The sequence below is a fragment of the Neolamprologus brichardi genome, chromosome 8, assembly GCF_056152115.1.
Source record: "Neolamprologus brichardi isolate AB-2024 chromosome 8, ASM5615211v1, whole genome shotgun sequence".
In the NCBI taxonomy this organism is placed as follows: Eukaryota; Metazoa; Chordata; class Actinopteri; order Cichliformes; family Cichlidae; genus Neolamprologus; species Neolamprologus brichardi.
This window is the reverse complement of record NC_142111.1, coordinates 15,996,737-16,017,994: the sequence shown is the minus strand read 5'-3', so window position 1 is coordinate 16,017,994 and position 21,258 is coordinate 15,996,737. Positions and strand designations below refer to the sequence as shown.

Here is a 21,258-nt window from a genome sequence, read left to right as displayed (position 1 = left end):
TAGTTGGGGTGTATTTATATATTTGAGCCAGTTTCTATACATGTGGCCCTCTGTGGATTAGATAATATCCAAAATAGATTCAAACATGTGTCCTCAATTCTCGTTTTTTTAATAAATTAAAATGCATGCTGTACAATCATTCCACCGTGAAAAAAGAACACTTTAAAGAAATCATTCAAAACCCCAAAGGACAATGACAATAATGAGCATGATGAGTGTGTGTAAACTTCTGACCACAACTATATGTATTTTTGCAACTGAAAATGATAAAATTAGAAATAATGAGTTGACATAAAATGTACTTTAAAAAAACCATTTAGAGATGTAAAGCTGGCCTACATTCAGAGTAAGGTAGGTCACTGTTTTAATTTTAGAACAGCAACACCTGTCCTTGTCTGTGGCTCCCAGCATGGTCTCAGTGAAGGTTTAACAGTTTGAAAATAAATGTTGAGAGAATAAATCATACATAGGGATATGCGTGTGGTCAACAATGAACAACCTGCAGGAAAATAGTGCAGCTTCTCCTGCCTCTCCTTCTGCGAAAGACATTGAGAAGATTTTGTATGGAGGTAAAAGGTTTGGTAATCATGTTGATGAAGTTTGGCCTAACCTGTTCATTGGAGATATGTAAGTCTTTAAAATTGCTCTTGATGGCTTATACAACATAATCAGCCTAGATCAATTACCAGTTAGAAAGACTGATTGCTTTTTTCTTTGTAGGTCAGTAGCTAATGATCGCTACAGTCTGTGGAAGCTGGGAATCACCCATGTTGTGAATGCAGCTCATGGGAAGACGCACTGTCAGGGGAGTCACTACTTCTATGGATCCACTGTGGATTATTATGGAGTGCCTGCAGATGACTCACCGTCTTTTGACCTCTCTCGATATTTCTTTCCCTCTGCTGAGTATATTCATAACGCACTTGACACGACAAGTGGTAAATACCCATCATGTTTAATGTCAGCCTCCGCCGACCTCCCGCTCGTCTCATCCAGAATAAAATCCCTTATCGACCACATGCTTTATGCTCACCGTGATATTTTTCTTCTCCTTCCTCTCCAGCTCGAGTTCTCGTCCACTGTGCTGTTGGCGTGAGCAGGTCTGCCTCCATCGTCCTGGCCTACCTAATGATCCACCACAATTACACGCTACTAGATGCAATCAATAAGGTCAAAGAGCGCAGGTGGATCTTCCCAAACAGAGGATTCCTTAAACAGCTTCGTGCTTTGGATATGAAACTGCAAAAGACTTCATGACCGCTTCAAAAAATAAAGATCTTCTAATGCACATAACCTCAAAACAGCTTTTTCTCCAGACAAATGAGAGACTTGATGACTGTGTCAGTTGAAGGAAATGGTGTGCTTTGACTTTAATCAGTTTGTTTCAGGAATGGAATCTAATCAAATGTATTTCCCCCACAACTCTGGCGCTGTGTTTGATGTGAATTATGCGGCATCTCTATATAATATCGACCCGCGTCTTAATAGGAGATCAATGTAATGAACTCTCCTCTGGGCAGAATCAATTTAAGGGACTGAATATGAGATATTGTTTTTATTTAACCTTAGTGTTGTGTTGAAGAAGCTTTTATCCAATGCGCTGCAGGTGAAATTCATCTGTAGTGTGTTTTCATTTTAAACCTATTCAATTTGGGGGGGGGTTCTTGGTAAGTACAAAAACTTACATAAAACTTTTATTTTGAAACCCTGAAGTACACCATGGAAGCCTTTTTTTTATCAGTATATTAGCAGTTCTCTTGCAGCTTTCCTAAATTTTCTTTTGTTACCACAATTGTGAATGTCCCCAAAAATTATTGGATGGATTGAACCGAAATTTGTCCAGACACTGTGATCCCCCCAGGAACTTTTTATTGTTGACTCTCATGAACTAATGTCATCGTCAGGTCAAATCCACAGTTCTTGTTGTTGCTTCTGTCTTCAAATATCCAGCTGATTGTTTTAATCAGTTCCACTAATAATAATACTAATAAAATAAATCATAATCATTATTTGTTGGCAGAAATGGAATACTATAAAAGTAAAACATTATATAAGATGGTAATGGTGATTTTTTTTTTTAATAATATAAAAGTCACTCCTGAATCAAATGGTAAGCCATCCAAGTGTTTAATTTATATAATATATGTATAGGTATATATGTTTCCCGCCAAATTTAGGTTACTCATGTTGGTTTGCTAGCAACATTTTTTAACAGCATTAGCTAGCTTCTTCGCTAATGATGTTAAAATGCTAACTGAATGCTCAGTCTGGGCGATACAAGACCTATCTAGACCTGACAATCGTCTATAGAAACAACAAAAGGTTTTATTTTAGAAAGTGAAACCTTTCAGCTAACTTTGCTTTCGGTTACTCATGTTGGTTTGCTAGTGACAGTTTTTAACAGCATTAGCAACTTCTTGGCTTATGCTAACTGAATGTGCAGACAATGTTGATCCTTAACCAACACTGTTATGATAATGTAGAAACAACACCAACATGAGGATTCAGCTAACCACTGCACAGACATTATGTCGGTCTGTTGCCACACTCCTGACTTGCTAAGCTAGCTAAGGAATAATAAATAAATAAAAACACTGTTAAGATTAGCAGGTCAAAGTGATGCAAAACATCACAGGGCAAGACACGAAAGGAACACTAAATCCTTTGCTAATGGCACATTTTCCTACATGGCATCCCTGTCAAGGGCATATGTGGACACATGATGAAAGGACCCTGGTTAAATGCACCCTGGAAAACCTCACAAGAGATTTTAGCAGTTGAATTTCCATTGTTATCACATTAAAAAAAACACACACATCTTAAAACCAAGTGTTAGCAGGATCAAGGTTTTATTTTCTGGCATTTCCAGCAAGTGGTGGCGGTTTCATTATCTTATTAACGAGACAAAGCACAGCAGCCTTCACGTGTCTCTTCAGCATGTATCACATTCCTTGCAGCTGATAATGGGGAAATCTGTTCAGAATTTTGCACACCTAACTTTTTTGCACATTAGAAGAGAGAAAAAAAATAAATAAAGATTCAACCTTGCCTCCGAGTCTCAGGTATAATGGGCTCCCTCCATCCCCGCTGGTGATGGCTGCGTGCATCAAAACCTAGCAGGCTGGGGATCTTTTTCAGATAACACAGGTCTTTGGAATGTGACAATGTGCTTTGGGTTTCCTCCGACGAAAGTGACTATACAGCCTGACAGTCTTTTGATTTCAATGGTCTCTTAGCAAGAAGAAGCCTCTTCACAGATATCCTGAATCACCAACGGCTCAGAAACATCTCCCTCTACATTACCGCTGTTCTCGAGAACAAAAGCTAATTTTTAGTGTCTGGTGAATTGTCTGGAGCTCATTCTTAAGTGTCTCTTGTAGAGAATAACTATTCTTAAAATGGTTGCAAAAGAGCTTCTCAACCAGAAAGCTCAAAGGGGAACAAACGCACAATCACACCATGCTTGTCAAACTACTCTTTCTCTAGCATTTATGGATCACATTCTTAAGGTTTCACATACATATTCAGCTGCATTTCCCCCCCCCACACACACACACACACACATTTTCACACCACTCTAGAGTCTTCAACAAGGAGAAGCAGCACTTTGAATTATCAATCAATAACCGTCTCCAGGTTAAAAATGACCCGAAGACATTTATTGACTGATTCTGCATCCAACATTGGTACTGGTATTCAACAACACGCCACTGCACCCACATTTTACATACACATTCATGACTCCGAATGAAGAAAAGTCATTACATTTCATGGTGCGAGGGGGAAGTTAATTAGTTTTTTAAAGCTAAAATGGGTGAAATTGACCTGCAACATAATAGAGGAGTTAAAATAGACATTTGCACAGCATGAGAGGCTGTTTAATGTCATGAACAGCCCACAGCAAAGCTCTTTTCTCTCTCTTTTTTTTTCAATTTCCACTTTGCTTTCACATGATATTTGTGTCAGAGCGTAAACTAGCTGCATGAAGCTGTTACCCTCTTTCTCTTCTATAACCGCTGAATTACACTGGACTTTCTATCACACAGCATAATCACTTGACTTAAACATTTTGCCCATAATTACATTTAGTTATCGCTCGTTTATGTCATGATTCATCTGTTTGAGGCTTATTAAATCTCAGTGCCGCCGTGGTGTGAAAAGCACAAGCCCCGGCTGCAGTGTTTGTTGTTCTGCCCTCTGCACGAGTAAGACTACACGCTAGGTTATGTACTAAATTGGGTAACTGTCCAGTGATAGCAGATAAACACCTGCTCGTGCACATCATCTTGAGCCGGAGAAAGACGGGGAACCGCTTTAAAACAACAAACATTTGGACCAGTGATTGATCCAAGACAAGGGATTTGGATTTTAAAATGTCAGCGCTGAGAAGCAAGAGAAAAGAATATCTAAGTGTGAAGGATTTGCAGAAGCTTTTGGACTCTTGCAAGCTGCACCTCAATCAAATTGACGAAGTGTGGCCGAACATATACATAGGAAATGTGTAAGTATGTACTTTTATTTCAGATGATTCGGTTGCCTTGCAAAGGCTGTTTTCTTTGACATAACTGCTTCCACGTATTGTTTCACTCTGGCATAAAAATCATTGTGCTGTGATGCGTAGAGTTCCCATAAGTCTTGAACCTCTTTCTGTCTCTTTGTCTTGCTAGGGCAGTAGCCCAAAACAAGGCTGCCTTGCTGAAATTAGGTATAACTCATGTATTAAACGCTGCTCACTCCAAGCGAGGCAGCATAGGGAACCAAAGCTTTTATGGCAACGACTTTGTGTATTGTGGCATTCCAGCAGATGACTCGACACACTTTGATCTGGATGTTTACTTTCAGCCTGCAGCCGATTTCATTCACAAAGCTCTGAAGTCACCTGATGGTAAGACTCCTTGAGGCTTTTAATATAGTATTACAAGTGCTACAGTTTTCCTTTCTCAAATCCCTGTATATCACATCTTTTATTTAACTCTGCAAATCCTTATTACAGTAAACCCACTCATTCCACTCAAATTCTCCCACCGCGCTGTCCTTTCAATGTCACCTGTCAGCACAATGTAAGACAGCTTTAAGTGTATTTTCAGCTAGCTGTAATAATAAGAGTCTTACCTTGCAGAATTTAGGTATATAATGTGACCATGGCTCTTTTCAAAGAAGCTATCAAGCAGCGGACGGGTTGGGATTAAGGAGACAGTTGGGCCCAGTCTGCAAAGGGACCTTAAATGAACAAAGAGTGAATTGTAGGCACTATTTTTAGCTCGCAGCAGGGAAAAAGAAAGACCACAGCGTGAGACGGGCAGTCATGTATGATATTAATAAGTCTGAGGCTTCTCGCTAATCCTTTCTTCACATCCCTCCCTTCATCTTGCCTGTTCTTCAGGGAAAGTTCTGGTGCACTGCATCATGGGAATGAGCCGGTCATCGACCTTGGTTTTGGCATACCTCATGATCTACCATCATCTCCCACTCAAACAGGCTTTGCAGAAGCTGATCCAGAAAAGAGCCATCTACCCCAACAGAAATTTCCTGGCTTTGCTGTTGGATCTGGATCTTCAACTGACAAAGAAAAAGAAAACATGTCGGATCCTGTAGTGAAAAGAGGCATTTACATCTTCGGCCACAAAGCCACGCGGTGGTTTCTGGGAATAACGATGCCAGCCAGTCTGTCGGTGCAACAGTCCAGACTGAAACGTTTAGACACATCATCGTGAAATTTGGTTCGACTGAGTGAATTTCTGTCGACTCAGCTGTCCACATCACTAACAGAGATCAAAGTTGCACAAATCACACAGAATAAACTATCAGTGCTTGTTTTTATATTTATATGTTACTGAAATGCCAAACGTTAATGGCAGGAGACAAACTCGGTACACTCATTAGTCTTTACTTTTATTATGATGAGGTTCACCATTCTAAACAAGCTCAGATAGATAGATAGATAGATAGATAGATAGATAGCTAGATAGCTAGATAGATAGATAGATAGATAGATAGATAGATAGATAGATAGATAGATAGATAGATAGATAGATAGATAAATAGATAGATAGATAGATAGCAAAGTTCATATTAAAGGAGATTTTCAAATGTCAACATAGGCCTATACAGGCTCATAAAGATTACATGCTACATGATTACAAGCTAAAGAGTAGCAAATAAACATGCTATGATAATACTTGAATACTACAGAATGTTAGCGTTGAACTACCTCACATTTTTTTATATTTTGAATCCGTGGAGGAAACTTTCTTGTAGTATTTTTTAAGGGACTGGAACAAACAATCATTCTCCAGGCTTTCTGAAGAGAGAGGGCATTGGCTGCTTTTTCATTCATTTTCAGTCACTGAACTTGACCATTTTCAGAAGAAAGTTCTTTGGGGGGTTTAGGCACTGTGTTACTAGCAGCCTGTTGCGAAACTAAACAGCCAGTTCCCATTTCATTCGTTGATTCTGGAAAAATTACCATAGATAACACATTTTGACAGACATAATTTTTTTGCACCAACAAGGTGTCTCCCAGTGGACTGTTAGCCAAAAACTTGACAAATCTGAGCACTGTGTGCAGTGTGTGCTTAAAAATGTGATGAAGTGAGGTGAAAAAAGTGGCAGGCACGTATCTACATGAGATGAACAGTATCTGAAAGCCATGTCTCAGGTCTTAGTTGAAGGGTGGCTGTCAAGAAAGTGTTCTTAAGAGATGAAAGCAAGTAGAAAAGACTTGGTTATGCCAAATTACACAAAAACTGGACTGACAATGAGCTGCAACAGGTCTAATGGAGTGATTATTATTTAATCATCAGTATTTATAGAGGAGGTCAGGAGAGAACAACAACAGTGAGTGTCTGCATTTCAGCCAATATTATCAATATTACCATCAGCAATTCACTGATCCTAAAAACACTACCTCCGATGTAAAAGCATAGCTGGATAGAAAAAAGACACAATATAAGTCACGGATCTGCCTCCTCAGAGCCTGGACCTCAAGCAGAGCGGGATCATCTTGACAGAGAACAGAATAAAGGGCAGCCAACATCCAAAGAAGAGCTTCAAATGTCCTTGAAGCAGCTGGAGAACTATTCCTGAAGACTACTTAAAGAAATTATTAAACCTGACTTAGGTTGTGTTAAAGAAAAAAATGATGGTGATAGCAAATACATTTCTCGTTAGAATTGTACAAACTCTCTATGTATGTTTATACATGTATCAATAAATTTACCAATTTTGTTTTTCCTATCGAAATATACAAAATGAGAGGTGGCTCAAGGGTTTCGCACAGTATTGTTCATGGACATTTGAGCCCAACGAAAGCAGATGCTGGCACGAAAATAGCTTAATTATCTTTCTCCAAATCCAGTGATCTTCATTTATAATAGACTAAGCTGCATCATCTCCTCATTAGCCTGCTAACTGGGATTTTTAATGCAGCGAGGTTGTTGGGTTTTTTTTATGTCTTAACAAAAAGAGAGTCTGGTTGCAGAAATAAATTTAATGTCAAGTAAAATGACAACAGGGCGTGTTTACAACACTGAGACAAGTCTTTACTTCTCATTCTTGTAAGAAGTTTTTTCTTCTACAACAACAGAGTAGACCAAATGTCTAATGGAACATGTTTTGCAAAGCATAACATTTTAGTAGAGTCTCTAGGTAACTCAGAAAAGAGGGAATCAATCAACAGCATCTGTTCAACACATCGCTGTTCACAGCGTGTGAAATTCATTTGGTGTATTTGTCAAGGCAGTGCAGTTGATCACTGCTGTGCATGAAAAGGTTTCAGGTCTTTTGATTGCCCATGAAATCAACTGTAGAGGCAAAGGTACACACACATTCATCTAGCTTGACACCAATGATTTCGACCTGTTTTGAATTATTATGTTTCTCTGAATCAAACATTCACAGTAAGCAAGAATGTACAGTATTATACACAGAATTATAAGTCATACGTTCAATTTCTAGATATAGACTTTGTCAGTGCTTACAAAAACATACAATAAATGCAGACATTTTTACAAAGAAATGTTTGTATTTGCTCATCCATCTATATTTGTGTCATTTTTCTGCAATATAAATATGTGGGGTTTTTTTTTTTTAGCTTTTTAAAACTTCATCAGTGTCAATATTGTGGGTTTATTGCAAGTTCCCATTTTTGCTGATATAATTAAGAAAAAAATCTCTACTATCATTTAATTGCACCAAGAAAAAACATAATCTATACTTCTTTTTTTTTACATCGAATGACCGAGTGTTGCTTCAAACACAGTTCAAAGTGGAAAGAAAGCTCAGGGAAGTCAGGTTTAAACTCAGCTACAAGCAGCTCTGATCTAATTTTCTTGCTATTGAAAAAGCCGTGTCCTATCCTCCCTCCTGTGCTGGCAGCTCGGGTAACCTTTAACGAATGCAGAATATGGTGCCAGAATTATTTTGGGCTGAGATTCAGATGTTAAAATAGCAAAAAAGGTTGCAGGGTAGATTACCAAGGAGAACACAGGCAGTTGTGCTGTCGACCTACATGTAGCTGTTGTACAGAGAGGCCGTGAAAAGCAACGTTTCCAACCAAGGCAAGTGTCAACCAACAATGTGTGCTTACAAATTGATTACAGATAAATGTAGGCGATGTATATTCATAAGTGTGTGGATTTGTTGCACTGTATAGCTTTATTTGCAAGATAAACATGTTGACAGAGTACTTGTGAAGTAGTATTCACTGTGATACTGCATTGCCTGACGGATTATGATACTTTCTTCTTTCATTAATTGGCCCACAGATCCAGATGAACCACATTTGAAAGGCTAAAGAGGGAAGTGTAATTCATAAAACCACCAAGAAGAGGCCCAGAGGAGGTAAAAAGCCATTTTTATTTGCCCTCCATGTTAACCGCGGGCACTTTCCCATACATAGCATCTTTAATTACACAGAAGTGGAGCAGGAAGGACAGGTTAGCCTAAGGGGAGAGGGTATGAAAGCAGTGCTGCAGCTCAACATGCGCACCAGGGAAATCAGTTCTCTGCCCCTGAGTGTGGGAGGCAGGAAAGGGTTGTGCTTATAGATCAATGAGGAGAAAGAAGAGCCTCCAGGTACGCGAGGCGCATGTTGTACCTGTGCAAAGACACCATTTAGCTCACACAATCGTATGCATGAAGCTTACACTGCGTTAGATGCAGCATTTCCTTCATGCACACGTGTTCTGTGTGACACACAAGAATGCACATGCAGGGATAGATAGAGGCAACACGATGTTTGAGTAAACCTCCATATGTCACAGCAGCGAAACAAAAGGTCACTAAAACAGATTTGGTCTCAATGACTCATCCCTGTGGACACGACAAAAAGTCTCAAAACCCTGAGAGCAACATTATGTCTCCACACGCGGCGAGAATGCAAATAAGAAGCTCGGCTGCTGTTAGTTTCTTTTCGATAACAATGCCTACACATCGCTTGTACGTCCACAGCCTCAAGCACAGTCACACACCTGCCTAAATGGATGCTAATGCATACAGTTTGCATAGTACGAGTCTCTCTAGAGCTCAGTGTGTAAATTGTAAATGCACAGGTTAGACTTGCCTGCAGCAAATAAAAAGTGGTTTATAGGCATTGAATGTCAATTTTCTGCATCTCTGGAAATAAATAAATCTATCCAGCGCTGCTATATAGATACAATAATGAGAGCATCATAAGGTCAGCTTACAATCATATGATCCTTTGCTACTGTGGAATGCGTTAATTGTCATAATTGCGGTATGTATTTAAAGGCTACAGACCTGCATATGAAACCTGCTAATTAACGATCCTCGCTATAATCCCACGCTGCACTTAGCAGTCGTTTCTCGGTGTTTCCTAAGATGATGCGTACATTTCAATTAGGCATTTCAGTGGAGTTCGTTGGTATTCATGGGCAATGCAGATGAACCCTGAAACTCTTTGAGCATCTTTCTTAAAGTTTGAAGTGTAGTAAAGGGCAAAGTGCAGTAAAACATACGCTTTTATTGAGTTCTCAGTTTTTATCGCGGTTCAAATTTCAGGGCAACGACCACTTCTTTTCTTAATGAAAGGTTGTAAAAGCAGAAGTGGAGAATTCAGACATGCCCAGAGGCCTCAGCTGCCTGGCGAGCCCTGAGGGGGCAGAAGCCCGGTATGAAACCCCCCCAGCTTCAGAGCTTCAGAGACTGATGTGGACAAAAAAAGGGTCCAGTAACCATCTGGATGAGGTTCATCCCGGGATCTACATCGGAGACATGTGAGAGTGACATGTTACTAAAATAATTCACTATGGCTAATGTGTTTAAATAAAATTCCACCGGCTTTTGTAATAAAGTAATTAAGTATTCTCTTAATTGGGCTCAGATTGTGAGTGCATGTGTAATTAAAGGCACCATTATGATTTTTACATTATTGAAATTTATCTTTTTTTTTTAAAGCACCTGGTTATCACACTAATGTGCAAAACATTAACAAGCTTTCATCACAACTATATATAGTCATCCAAGTGCTAATGCCCATGTGAATAGTGTGTAGTAGCCTTATGCTAACATGCTAACATCCAACTTTACAATAATGAAAGTAGCTGTTTTATGAATACTGTTTTGTAGCATACTGTCTATTTTTATTTTTAGATACATGGCCAGTTTTTTGCCTTCATCATAGAATATTTAGGTACACCTGCTAATTGTTAGCAATTATCTAATCAGCCAATCAAGTGATAGCAACTTAGTGCATTTAGGCATACAGACATAGTCAACAAGACCTGCTAAAGTTCAAGCTGACCATCATAATGGAGATGAAAAGTGATTTAAGTGACTTTGAACATAGCATGGGACATGCCAGATGGGCTGGTCTTGTGACTACAGTACCGTCTCTAGTTTTGACAGATAATGATCCAAAAAAAGAGAAAATATCCTGTGAGCGGCAGTTCGTAGGGAGAAAACGTCTTGTTGATCCAAAGAGTTAGAATATAGAATATAATGTCAAGAGTGCTTTGAGCTGATAACAAGGTAACAATAGCTCATTACAACTAAGGTATGCAGAAGAGCATCTCTGAACCCTGAAGGACCACAGTAGCAGAAGACCACACTGGGTGACACTCATGCTGCAACATTTGGCTGGTGGGGTCAGAATTGGACATAAAAATCATTAGAAGCATAGATCCATCCTGCCTCGCATCAAACGTTCAGGTTGTTGGTGGTGGAAGTGTAATGTTATGTCTCCTTAAATACCAAATGAGCATTATTTAAACACCACAGGCTACCTGAGTATTGTTGTTGACCGTTTCCACCCCTTTATGACCACAGTGTACCCATGTTCTGATGGCTGCTTCCAGCAGTTCCCTGCACTCGGATGACCTCCACAGTCACCAGATCTCGATCCAATAGAGCACCTTTGGGATATAGTGAAACATAAGATTCACATCACAACATAATATTTACTTTTCATATCATGCATGAAGGGATCTTGATTAAACTAAGAAGGATAAGGTAGGGCATTTGACAGATATATTATATGCATTACTATATGTGTAACCACAGAGGAAAAAATACCCCCTTAAAGGGCAAAAAACAGGGACTGCGTCTTGTGCACTGCACTGTGCAGTCTCTCTGTATCATTCATAATAAAATGTAATATTATAACAATTCAGTTAATTAACCTAATGATCTACATTTTCCCCCACTGCCTGCCATCTTCCTTCTTCTCCTCGAGTTAGTTTTCTTCGCTTTATCCTCATCATTTGTTTAGTTTGATTGCAGCGATAATTGTAATTTTTCCCTTTAGGTACGCAGCCAAAGACAAAAGGACTCTCCAGGCTCATCGCATCACCCACGTGCTTAATGCAGCTGATGGGAAGTTCAATGTGAACACAGGGCCCAGCTTCTACCAAGACACCACGATCACTTATCACGGAGTCGAAGCTTTTGACATGCCATCCTTTGACTTGAGTCCCTTCTTTTACCCAGCGGCCAATTTCATCAAGAGCGCTTTGAGCTCTCCCACAGGTGAGGCGCTCTCACAGCGCTCAAGGTATCCTTCATCGTTTTCACACATTAACTCGGGGAAGACGAGCCAAGGCAGAGAAACATTTGTCAGTCAATTCCCATTTACAGCAGACCCCAGTTGTATCAGTCATTAAAATGCAAATCAAACACTAAACATAATATCAAGCTAATATCTTTCCCCCATGGTAATCTTCTCATAAGCTCAGACCTCGGCCAGGAAAATTGGTTTTAAATGGATTGCCCTGGCAATTTGTAAGCAACACTTTTATTGGACATGGAAATTACACAATTATGTTTGTGGCCTGTGCTTGCCTGGCCTGTTATGCAAAGTGAAGTCAGTATCTGACATGACAGTAATAAGATGAGGCCTCCTTCTTCACATGCTGGCTGATCGGGGGCTCCAGTGTGTGGCGGGGCCTACAGTAATCCCCGGCAGAAATACACAGAAGCCAAGACAGTTCAATTACGCGCTCCTCTGCGCCCTAATCCTCAGGCCTGATAAGGAACCAGGGATTACCGTGTGTAGAAACATTTGTTGCAACATTGTTGAAAACTTTTAGTCGGGAGTAAGAAGTACTCCTCCCTGTGATGTGCACGGTTTTTAATCCACAGAGGAGTTACAAATTAGATATTTAAAACAAACTTTACAACAATAATCCACTGATTGCGTGTAGGCTGGTAGGCTGGCTGCGTTCTGAAATGATCCACGGGAAGTCTGATTTTCTGCCTTCTGACTGGCAGGTAAAGTCTTCGTCCACTGTGCAATGGGCCTCAGCCGCTCATCCACCTTGGTTCTGGCTTACCTGATGATCCACGAGAACATGACTCTGGTGGACGCCATCAAAGCTGTGGGCGCCAACAGGAACATTTCTCCCAATAACGGGTTCTTGGAGCAGCTCCGAGCACTGGACACAAAGCTCCACTGCCAGGGATTATCCAGGAGCTTCAACGGGCGGACGTAAAAATAAAATCCTTCAGTCCATAAATTTGGATAATATTTTTGACCCCTGTCCATGTCTGAGTGTTAAAAAGCTATTACAGTGATAATGTTTTTGTAATGAACAGATACTTCAGCTGTATTTAAAGGGCTTCAAGGTAAGAAAATTTAATAACCTGATGAAGAGTGATTTTTAAACATTAACAATTAAGTTATATGAACAAAACGTGCTTAAATTATTAGCTCAAAATACCCAAAAGTATGACACAAAAGGACGACTGTGAGGTTTTAAGGTTACAAAATCAGAATTAACACAAAACACAAAGAAGATTACATTTGTGTTTAACTGTTGAAATTCTTCCCCATCTGTGCCTGTGTCTCCAGTCTGCAGTGAAAAATGTGTGCCTTTATAGAGCTTCAAAACTTCAAATATTTATGTATTAGAACAGTTAAGTTACATTTGTGTTTGAGAAACAACAGAAAAGTTACTGCACTCAGTGAGTTATACAGTCACAGATTACACTACAATGTTTACTTGACAGTGAGTGAGTGTAATAGTGTAGTCATACAAATGCTACAGTTCTTGCCCTTTAACGAATACAGTCAAATACAGCCCTTTGACTGGGCCATCACAGCACTTTCATTCTTTTCTTTTTCAGCCGTTTGAATGTAGATTTGCTCTTGTGCTTGGGATCATTGTCCGGTTTCAGCCAACCTTTAGCCATCAAACAGATGGTCTCATATTTGACATTAGAATAATTTGGTAGAGGAGTTCATGGTTAGCTTAATGACTGCATGGTGTACATGTCTCAAGGGTGCAAGACAAGCACTGTGCTTCACAATAGATATGAAGTTTTGTGCTGATATGCTGTGTTCAGTTTTCTGCTGCAGTGGATTATGGACAAACATCACCAGACACTGTTCCAGAGGTTTCCAGACAGAAAAGAGGTTTTCTGCTGACAGCCTTTCTAAACACTTTTGTTCAGCCTTTCTTCAAAATTTGCCTTCATGAAGTTTAACATTTACTTTCCTAACTGAGCCCTGCGGAGTCTGAGATGTAAATCTTGAGTTTCCTGAGGTTTCCCCGAGCATTGTACCGAATTTGCTGAGAAGACTGTGGCATTGTGTTAACACAAGCCTGCCAAAGCCCTGCTTTTACAGAGGCGCTTGCACTGCTGATGATCAGTTAATCAAATCCATTTGATTAGCAGCACCTGGCTGCTGCCCTAACCTCTTAATTCCTATAAAAACAGTCAGTGTGTACAGAGTTTTGTACAAAGTTTCTTCTTTATTCTTTTTTTCCTGCCCATCCAATATTTACTACTGCACCTGTAAAACATCTGTTATTTTGTTTAGTCTATATAATATGGAATGCACACACAGCAACGTGAGGAATTTATTTTGTATTTTCATGAACTTTCTTTAAAACTTTTTTAAAGTCAGACTTTACCATCAGAAAACTCCGTTTTCTAATGAAGTTCATGAAATATGATGGAGAGTTTAAAAGCAGCTACTAAATGTACGCTTTCCTAAAGATCGTCTTGTCAACAGCACAGTGTGGTTCGCTTCTCTCAGCAGTTTAAATTATCCTTAACATACTGACTCAGACCTTCACTCCAGAAATTTAACTCTCAGTATAGCTTATATAATCTTTGTGTTCTTCATAATGACAGGAGCAACCTATGCAATCAAAGACAGGACTTTAATAATTTGTTGACGACAACATCAGGCAAAATAGGAAGTCATTCATTTATTCTCGTCAGATGATTTAAAATAAAGAGACACAGCAACGCCATCTGCAATAGCTCAAACTGTGGTTTGAGCTCAAACTGTGGTTTGAGCTCGTTCAGCGTGGCAACCTGACATTAATTCCCCACCATGTTTTGGATCACTTGCACTATTACAACCATTAAAACTGCAACGGCTCAGTAGTCGAATTTATCACAGCACAAGCAGCCTGGCTTCTGTCACAGTCATCTGAGGAATAAATAGTCCACACTGCTTGTGCCCAGTCTCTGGTATGTTCAGCTGTCTCGTTCCAGTGGGGCTCAGCCTCGAAACAACACTGATATCCAGCTCAGATGTAAAACAGCGCGAGCCGCATCAGTAAGGTTAGTATTCGCTGTTGGTTTGTCTCAAAAGCCTGCAGCAAGAAACACCAGCAGGACAGCAGTAATAAATAATCAACATTTGCATCCTGGAACATAAAGTATCTTGCAAAGTTATTTATCTATGTACTGAGTTGAGTGAAAGTGATAATTATATAAAAACACTGAGGTGAGAGAGATACAGATATGACCTCAAAGGAGGAGCCAAACTATCAGACACCACCCACCTGCGATCTGCTCAGCCTTCTGTTGAAGAACAGACGCCCCACTGGAGCTGTCAACGAGGTTTGGCCCAACCTCTACATCGGAGATGCGTAAGTGACATTCTCACATTGGGGGCCCCTAACTGCAATATGGTGATCTGATTGTGAAACTGTCGCTGCAAACAAGTGTATTTGGCCAACTGATGGGACAAATATAAAATCTGTACATTTGAGTCACCGGTGATGCATTTGCACACATATGCTTCCGGAGCTGCACACAGGCGAGAAAAATCGCTAAAAATGACATTTCTCATAGCCTCTCCCGTGTCATTTACAGGGCTGCAGCTCGGGATAAAACCCTGTTAGCGAAACTGGAAATAACACACGTGGTGAATGCTGCAGATGGCCCCCAGCACATTGACACCGGGCCAGGTTTCTACGCAGACGCCAGCATACTGTATCACGGAGTAGAAGCACCAGACTGTAAAGATTTTGACTTGAGCCCTTTCTTCAGTGAGACGGCTGATTTTATTCATGGTGCTCGGAGCCAAAAAGGTACCAGTCTATTTTAGCAACACATGACAAAATAAACACATAAGGATTGAGCTTTAATAATATGTTACAGTCCAACACATCCTAATATAGAAAAATGATGCATCATCAAGCTGAAAAATGATGTGTAATAATGATATTTTATGTTTTGTTGCACATATTTAAATGCATGAAAACATAAATAATTGCCTTTGCTTCCGGGTCGTGTGCGGAGACTCCAGCTGCTCTCTATAATCTAAAATAATTTCACAATTTTTTATTATTTTTAACTTTTATTTTAAAAATGTAAGGCTTCTATTTTTCCCCATTGCACAAACATTTAGAAGAACAATAATTTGAAATAAAATCAACTTAAAATGGTAACGAGAGTTAAAGTTGTGAGCAGTTACTACAGGGACACGTAAACACTATTAATGCTATGACAGCACCTGTGTTTGTGTCATCATATGTCATCATTTCTGCTGTGAAAAGAACCTTTTGTGACTGTTACACTGTGAGCTGAGCCCACAGTTGTAATTAATCCCTTTGTTGTTTGTGTTTAACCCAACGAGCCGCAGAATTCGCAGCTTATTTTAGAGTCTGCCTTTTGTCCGTGCAGGGAAGGTGCTCGTCCACTGCGCTCGGGGAATCAGCCGCTCGGCAGCTCTTACACTGGCCTTCCTCATGATCAAAGAAAGGCTCACACTGGTGGAGGCTGTGGAGGTTGTGTGCCGGCACAGAAACATCCTCCCAAATGTTGGATTTCTGAACCAGCTCCGTGAGCTGGACTCATCCCTATTCACGTAGTAGAGCACATAATGCCAAAAAGGGGACAGTTTCATAGTTGACATTATCTGTGCAGATGAAATCGTCCTGGTGGCTCCATTTGGGTGGCTTCGGGCACTCGCATCTTAAGTGAATTAAAGCACCATGTAATCCAACTTGGCTTGATGGGATTTTGCTTAGCTTAGTCAAGCGATACATCAGCGTTCATAATAGCACGCTTAAACACACAACATGCAGAGCACAAAGTAGAACTGACAGACAAATGTTTTGTCAGGTGAGCGATCAGCACAGACAGTCTGCCTGTCAGAAAGGGTTTGTCAACACTAAAATAAAGTCCGCTGAAAGTTAAAAAGACTTCAATCCTGTCATGTTCAGTTCATTTTTGACACAAACAGAACCTCATTGTATTTGAGACTATTTCAAGCCTTATTTTTTAATCTCTTTGTGTTTTTCACACTACAATTCTCCATTTTACAAACCAGAATCCATCACTGCAGATTTCTGGGTGATTTCTTATTTTCTCAGTTTTCCATAATTGAAAAGTATGAAAGTCAATCAGCCCACTTATGCATGAGCTGTGTAATTGATTGCTTCAAAAGCTCATATTGTAATATAATGCTGTTTATGATTAGACTAAATTTTAAAAAATAGCTTATTATATAATTTTAATAAAAATGAATGCACAATTACTGCTCACTATGGCGGACTACACAGCTCAAACAGTGCCATACACGTCACAAAAAGTGATGGTTCTTCGCTATTATTGTTATTAATAATAAACTGCTCTTTATTTATTAACAATAGCTGTCTTAAGGTGTTTTATATTGCAAGATAAACACCCTTCAAAATGACACATTAACCCGATGAGCCACAGATCTCTGTGCAAGCACTTGGAGAAAGAAACCTCCTTTTTAAGAGGAAATCATGGACAAAACCAGTTTGTGGAGAGCAGCCATCTGCTGTGACCAGTCAGGATGAGGGAAAACTAGTAAAATGTAGCAAAAGCATATCCGTAGAGAAAAATACAGTCATGACATCGGTCCTCCCCAGACCTCAACATTATAGAAGCAGTGTGGGATCATCTTGCCAGAGAACAGACTAAATAGCAGCCAGAATCCAAAGAAGAGCTTTGAATGTCCTTCAAGAGGCCTGGAGACGATTTGACAAGAAGACTTTCTTAGATTGTTCAGACTGTGTCAAAGACTAAATACCAAATACTTTGACTTTGAAGCTCATTAGAATTCCGTTTTTGCCTAAAATACTATATTTCCATGTATGTTTGCACGTTTCAGTGTGCAAATGTTTCACTGCACGCAGTTCCCATTTTCCATTTTCAAGTTAAAAAAGGAAGGCATGGCTCAAGACTTTTGCACACTACTATATAACATTCCTTTATATTTCGATAACCCTTGATTAATTAAAAACTGTTGTTTAATTAATTTTAAAAAAAGCTGTTGTTTATTGTAGGAATGACAACAGAAGAGAAATCATTTTGCAAAAAGTGTGTGTTGTGTTTGGGGTAGCCAGACTTTTCTGTGACCTGCAAACTCTGTGGGGGCCAGGGCCACCCTTGGCCACCTCTTATCTCTGCTCCTGATCACTGGCACAAAGTGCTACAGACTTTAGATCTCAACAGACTCGGGTAAATTACAAAAAAAAGCAAATATTTGTGTTATATTAATCTGTATTATATTCAGATTTTAAATCTGAACATCTTCCTCTCCACTTCTTCATACTTGACCTGTTCACCAGTAACGCAAAGCACGCAAGGAGCTAAATGTGCAAAAAACAGCGGCATGGGCCTTTAGGCTCACGTCTTAAGCGCAGCACAATCAAGATCAAGACCCCTGCTGAACTGGAACAACACACAGACAGTGCATGCTTATAAATAAACAATGCTCCACTTACTTATTCACATTTCTCAAAATACTGCGTCCTAACTGCTACAATCCAGTGACGTACAGTTAAAACTGTGATGTGTCTAAAGAGTCTTGATACAAGATGACAAAAATATGCCAGCGTGCTTTCTGAGCATGTATACAGATTCAGGTCAGACTTTGAAAAGAGATGAAACACTGAAGCCATCTTAATAAGAAATGCTCTCCAGAGCTCGCTGGGAGAGAGAGATGCTGTCAAAATAAAAGGAATTGGATATCACAGGTTTAATGATTTCACTGTCAGAATGAATGATGGCAGAGTATGAAGATATGAGGGAAAAATAAAGGAGTTTGATGGTGTGAAAACTCTGTCTGACATGTTAGCAGCTTCATCTAGCCATCCTGCAATACAGCCATCATCACACTCTCACTTTGGGGGCTTGCATTTAGATCACTGAATGGACTGTGCATATCATATAATGGGGAATCAAAGACGTGTGCCATCTTGCGAAAAACCTCATCTGTCTAACAGTCTGACACATTTCAGTTCTTATTTGGCCCCCGAGAGGCTCCAGAAGATGCTGAACATCCTTAACGGGTGTTGTGAGGCTGTGCTTACACAGCTTCTCCCAGCGTCTGAAGATATGCAGAAAGGCTAAGAGAGACTGACACAATTTCAAGGACTCGCTCGTACGGTTGAGCAAAAGCTCAGAGTGCCCTGTTTACTCCAGTGAATATGGGTATCCTTTGGCAAGTGCAAAGTTTGGATAAGCACAGCTTCCTGCCAGCAGCAGAGATTAAAGTTGTGTGTTCAGAAGTGGATGGCAGGGACTGGCTGGGTGGAAGTTTTCCCCACAGGCAGAGAACGTGGCAGCTAAGGTCAGGGGCCCGCCACATCACAGCCCTAAAAATATCCTCTGCATTTGATGCCCGTCACAGAGCGGTTATACAATCTGTGCCCTGACTTGAGCCTGCCAGAACTAAAACCTTACCATGTTCTGCCTTCAAGGGCTGCTTCACAACCAGCTGCCAGAATGATGAAAACCGAATTCCCGGGAAGAAAAACGAAGGACTTCAATCTCCGGGTGAGTGCTGCTGAAGATGCATGTGAAAAACAAAAAAAGCAAAAACTGTGCTTTTTTTATGACAGTAGTTTGAGGAGTGGAGGAATATAAGAAAAAATAAAAAAGCAAGTGTGGCATTTCTTTTTCTCCTTAAGCAAATAAATCATGTGTGAGAGGAAGCCACGGTGAGAAAATGGCTTCTCGCGAGTCGAAGACTGGCACAAAGATAAATGTTACTTGGGCAGCTGAGGAATCCAGTCCAGTGGATGATTATTCCACACCTGGGGGCTATGAGTTGGAGAAAATCCTCAACCGAGGGAGTGTGGCTTACACTCATGTCAACGAGGTTTGGCCTAATGTCTTTATTGGGGATGAGTAAGTAAGAAAAAGTTTTTCTAAAAGCATAAAATGTCTAAACTGAATAAAAATAACAGGATTAAAATGATACTGACACTGGCTTCTTGTAGGGACACTGCAAAGGACAAGTACACACTGAAGAAGCTGGGAATTACGCACATCCTGAATGCAGCAGAGGGGACGTGGAACAATGTGGACACTGGAGCTGGCTACTACAGTGACATGGACATTGTATACTATGGTGTAGTAGCAGAAGACGTCGCAACCTTTGACCTCAGCCAGTATTTTTTCTCCGCTGCCCAGTTTATTGAGAAGACACTGAGCAATTCTCAGAGTAAGACAGCTGCACAGGAAAAAAATAATATTTTGGCTGAAAATTGCCTAAAACATGCCGTGAATCTGTTCTCTGATTCGTCTGCAGATAAACTGCTGGTGCACTGCGTGATGGGAAGGAGTCGGTCCGCCACACTTTTCCTCGCCTATCTCATGATCTGTGAGAACATGACGGTGGTCGACGCCATAGAGCACGTAAAAAAACGCAGGCGTATCATCCCTAACTGGGGCTTTTTGAAGCAGCTGCGAGAGCTGGATCAGCACCTCTTGGAGAAAAGGGGGGAATCTGCAGGGGAAAGCTGATTGTGTGGCTGATCAGTCTGAGACTAATGTCAGTGGAGACTAAGTCAAATCCCAGCCATTAAGACTTGTCCAAGTCACGCTACGAGTTACAGCCATGTGGAAAAAATAAAGTCCTATTAAAACTAAGTACAGCTTTACTGCTTCCATAGGAATAAAAGTAAAGTCAGGGGTAAGTAGCAACCAGGTGCTGCTAATCATCAGCAATTTGAGCACCTCTATAAAAACAGAAGTTTTGGCAGTTTGTTGGTCTGGAGAATTCAGCTGTCCGTTAACACAATGCCAAGGAGGAACGACATCAGCAACTGTTGCTGCCCATCAATCTCAGAAAGGTTATGAGGCCTTTTTACATGTAACTTAAGAGTCCATCATTCTACAGTAAGAAGTATTATTCACAACATCTTCCTGGGAGCTGATGTCCTGGTAAATTCACAGAGAAGTCAGAGAAATTGCAAACAAAAACCTCCAAGAGCTACATCTCAGACTCTGCAGGAATCCATTAGCATGTTAAATGTCAAAGGTCTTGACAGTTTAGTTAGAAAAAGACTAAAACTTTCTAAAAAGCACTTCTGGAACAGACAAGAGCAAAGTGGGGATGTTTGGTCATAATGCACAGAAACAGCATATCAGCACAAACACCTCATGCTAAATGTGAAGCACGGCGGTGGAGAGATCATGATTTGGGCTGTTTCTGTAGCCACAGGACCGGGACACCTTGCAACCATTGATTCAACTATGTATGAACTGTGTATATCAAAATGTTCTCGAGTCAAATAT

General features: G+C 40.2%; 5 protein-coding genes across 6 annotated transcripts; all 5 read left to right on the top strand.

Moving 5' to 3' along the window:
• The first annotated feature begins 436 nt into the window (after window positions 1–436).
• Window positions 437–1,364, top strand: LOC102780505 (dual specificity protein phosphatase 13A-like). Its single transcript, XM_035907908.2, has 3 exons — window positions 437–627; window positions 721–938; window positions 1,064–1,364. Exons 1-3 carry the CDS (start codon window positions 491–493, stop codon window positions 1,255–1,257), a joined length of 549 nt encoding a protein of 182 aa, XP_035763801.2. The 5' UTR covers window positions 437–490; the 3' UTR covers window positions 1,258–1,364.
• Window positions 1,365–4,248: 2,884 nt separating this feature from the next.
• LOC102791700 (dual specificity protein phosphatase 13A-like) lies at window positions 4,249–7,996 on the top strand. 2 transcript variants are annotated; one of them, XM_087844701.1, is made up of 4 exons: window positions 4,249–4,501; window positions 4,668–4,705; window positions 4,805–4,885; window positions 5,384–7,996. In XM_087844701.1, the coding sequence occupies exons 1-4, from the start codon at window positions 4,374–4,376 to the stop codon at window positions 5,593–5,595; spliced, it is 459 nt and encodes a 152-aa protein (XP_087700827.1). In that variant the 5' UTR covers window positions 4,249–4,373; the 3' UTR covers window positions 5,596–7,996. The 2 variants fall into 2 exon arrangements, with proteins under 2 accessions (XP_087700827.1, XP_006791193.1); XM_006791130.3 differs by having other exon boundaries at window positions 4,668–4,885.
• Window positions 7,997–8,463: 467 nt separating this feature from the next.
• On the top strand, window positions 8,464–13,556 carry LOC102791983 (dual specificity protein phosphatase 13B-like). The gene is made up of 5 exons (XM_035907819.2): window positions 8,464–8,558; window positions 8,772–8,841; window positions 10,051–10,235; window positions 11,765–11,985; window positions 12,727–13,556. The coding sequence occupies exons 3-5, from the start codon at window positions 10,081–10,083 to the stop codon at window positions 12,945–12,947; spliced, it is 597 nt and encodes a 198-aa protein (XP_035763712.2). The 5' UTR covers window positions 8,464–8,558; window positions 8,772–8,841; window positions 10,051–10,080; the 3' UTR covers window positions 12,948–13,556.
• A 1,459-nt stretch (window positions 13,557–15,015) lies between these two features.
• On the top strand, window positions 15,016–16,983 carry LOC102792475 (dual specificity phosphatase 29-like). Its single transcript, XM_006791133.3, has 3 exons — window positions 15,016–15,344; window positions 15,571–15,788; window positions 16,384–16,983. The coding sequence occupies exons 1-3, from the start codon at window positions 15,217–15,219 to the stop codon at window positions 16,569–16,571; spliced, it is 534 nt and encodes a 177-aa protein (XP_006791196.1). The 5' UTR covers window positions 15,016–15,216; the 3' UTR covers window positions 16,572–16,983.
• Window positions 16,984–19,351: 2,368 nt separating this feature from the next.
• On the top strand, window positions 19,352–20,610 carry dusp29 (dual specificity phosphatase 29). The gene is made up of 4 exons (XM_006791140.3): window positions 19,352–19,512; window positions 19,647–19,866; window positions 19,959–20,182; window positions 20,270–20,610. Exons 2-4 carry the CDS (start codon window positions 19,685–19,687, stop codon window positions 20,482–20,484), a joined length of 621 nt encoding a protein of 206 aa, XP_006791203.2. The 5' UTR covers window positions 19,352–19,512; window positions 19,647–19,684; the 3' UTR covers window positions 20,485–20,610.
• Window positions 20,611–21,258: the final 648 nt, after the last annotated feature.